This window comes from Vicia villosa, linkage group LG2 (genome assembly GCF_029867415.1).
Source record: "Vicia villosa cultivar HV-30 ecotype Madison, WI linkage group LG2, Vvil1.0, whole genome shotgun sequence".
In the NCBI taxonomy this organism is placed as follows: Eukaryota; Viridiplantae; Streptophyta; class Magnoliopsida; order Fabales; family Fabaceae; genus Vicia; species Vicia villosa.
The window spans coordinates 118,914,427-118,917,046 of NC_081181.1; the positions used below are offsets into that span (position 1 = coordinate 118,914,427).

The window sequence follows — 2,620 nt, forward strand, 5'->3', positions numbered from 1 at the left end:
CTGAACTTGCTTCTTCTGGAAAATATTCCAATGCTTGCAATTTTCTTTCTATTTTTGACACTTGAAATAATTTTTATGAGACATATCCATGTGCATCAAACTCTTATTTTATGTTCACTTTGAAGCCTTATGAACATCATGTATTGCACGTGGGACCTTAGTAATCATGTTAAATACCAATCTCACTCTCACCATTGCATCATTGCATTGAGCTAGCTTTTCTCTTCCTTTTATTCAAACCCTATTCATCATGCCTGAGAAAACCATGTTATTAACATTTTTACTACTACTTATTATCATGCAACATAACTTTGGTTCAATGGAAGCATCAAGGTTGCTAAATAATGTTCATCCACCACCAAGTGTTCCTCAAAGTCCACAAGCTCCTTCACTTGATTATTGGTATTCCATAAACGACGATAACAAAGGTGGTGGTGATGCTTTCCGTCCTACAAGTCCAGGACATAGCCCTGGTGTAGGACATCAAACACCACCACCATGATGAAGATATATGCTAGCTATTTTACATGTTTTGGAATTGAATATTGTAATGTTTTATTTTCTTGAGTTATAGTTTACAATCTAGTAGTTAAAATAGCTTGGAGTGTTTTTGGAAGAGAAATAAATAAATGTTGTTAAGAATGGTCTATGTATTCCAAGCAAAGCATTGGAGGAGATCAAATTGAAGGTGATACGTTTGATGAAATTGATGAAGACTTTTCTATCACACTTCTAAATAATGACACAAATTCTAGAATAAAGTGATTTTGAATTCTAAATGAATTTAATATTTAGAAGTATCACTTGATATTATATAGAAAGCATGACTTTAAATAGGCTTTGCTTTGGTTTTTTTTTTTTTTTATCTCATAGTTAGTTATGTATTTTTCTTCTTTTTCAATTACATAATTATAATTATGTAATTAATGATTAATGATACTATGTTTGCCAAAGTAGTATTTATAAATTTAATAAGCTTAATTAGGTCCTTTTTTATTCTTATATCCTTTCTAAATAATTTTTCTGGTTACTAGGTTTTTCTTAATAGACAATTTAAGTATTCTGCAGTCTTATTGTAAAATAAAGTATATTTGTAAGTGATGACAGTTTATTGTTCTTTTTTTTTTTAAAGTGAGCAATTTATGAAATTCCTAGGACAACGAATATGTTATGGTGAGTTTGTTGCGGCGAGTCAAATCACATCCTTAAAAAAACAAACATTTGTTACTTTTGATACACACACGATTAGATTATTATTTATCCTTTTATTCTAGTATATAATAAGAAACACTTTGATGGGTGTGAAATTCTTATATTCAAAAAGTGTCTAACTGTTAGGAAAAAAAAACTCAATCAACCTCATGGGCTTTTTTACGTACCACCGAATTCACCAAAATGTTCTCGTGTTTCCGTAGATGCACTTCACGAAGCACTATTTTTATTTTTAAAAAATAGTTTATAAGCGTTAAAACATGAGATTTTTTCAATTAATTGGGAAAAACATAATGTTCCCTAAATCCGATGTAGCGGGAGATTTCATGAACTTAATTAATTTGAGATTTTCTCAATTAATTGAGAAAGTTCCAAATTAAGTTACAAATTAATTGGAAAAATCTCAAATTAATTTCTCAATTAATTGAGAAAACCCCAAATTAATTAAGTTCATGAAATCTTCCGTAGCTACATCTACGCAAGGGGTTAAAAAGAGAAGTTCAAGAAATCTTTCGTAGATGTAGGAAGGGGTTGAAAAAGAATGTATCTACGGAACATTCTGATTTTCCCAATTAATTGGGAAAATCCCATGTTCCATTATGTTTTAACACTTCCGTAGATGCATCTACGAAAAAAACCCAATTTTTTTTAAAAAAAAAGTGCTTCCGAAAATGCATCTACGGAAACTGGAGGCGTTTTTTGAATTTTTCACGGTGTATGAGATATTCATGGGGTGGATTGAGAAATCGTCAAAAAAAAATGAACAAAAATAATTCTCTATGCAATAAAACAATAATTTAATCGGTAAGATAAAAATAAGAAACACAATAACTTATTTATTCAATTCGTTCAAAGGATTTACTCTAAGCAGAGTAACTTTCGCTATTTTTTCAAAAGTTTGTTACAAGAGATTACAATGAATTATAAAAAAATAGTCACTTAACAAATTCTATTTTCTACAAAAGTGTTTCTCAATCTCTCCAATTTTTTATATATGAATCATATAAGTCCAAATTCTTTTACAAGTGTTTCCCAATCGTCTTAGATATCTCCAAAAATTTCTCAAATTTCAGAAACACATTCTTAAGTATTTACCTTTTCCTATTTATGAGATTACTACTAGGATTCTCAAACCCTTCTTTTTGTCTTCAAAAAATTGCGAGACAAAAATAATGTAGATACATATTTATAGCAGGTAAAATCTAACAGATCTATAAGCCCAAAACATAACCCACTGAACCGAGAAAATCAAACCTGAGCACTAAGGGACCGAACTTCTAGAATGTTGGCTCCACGGCTGGTTGGCTTCAGTCAGCCTCCCTCTAGGTAGACTTCATTGTCTGCCTCCCGCCGCACTAGCTATGCCCCAACTGTTGTAGTCTTCCAAGCTAATTTCTAATTTCTACAA

General features: G+C 30.8%; 1 protein-coding gene across 1 annotated transcript; it reads left to right on the top strand.

Annotated features, from left to right (window-relative positions):
* The first annotated feature begins 250 nt into the window (after nucleotides 1-250).
* LOC131649880 (precursor of CEP4-like) lies at nucleotides 251-502 on the top strand. The gene has a single exon (XM_058919624.1). The coding sequence runs from the start codon at nucleotides 251-253 to the stop codon at nucleotides 500-502; it is 252 nt and encodes an 83-aa protein (XP_058775607.1).
* The last annotated feature ends 2,118 nt before the right edge of the window (nucleotides 503-2,620 follow it).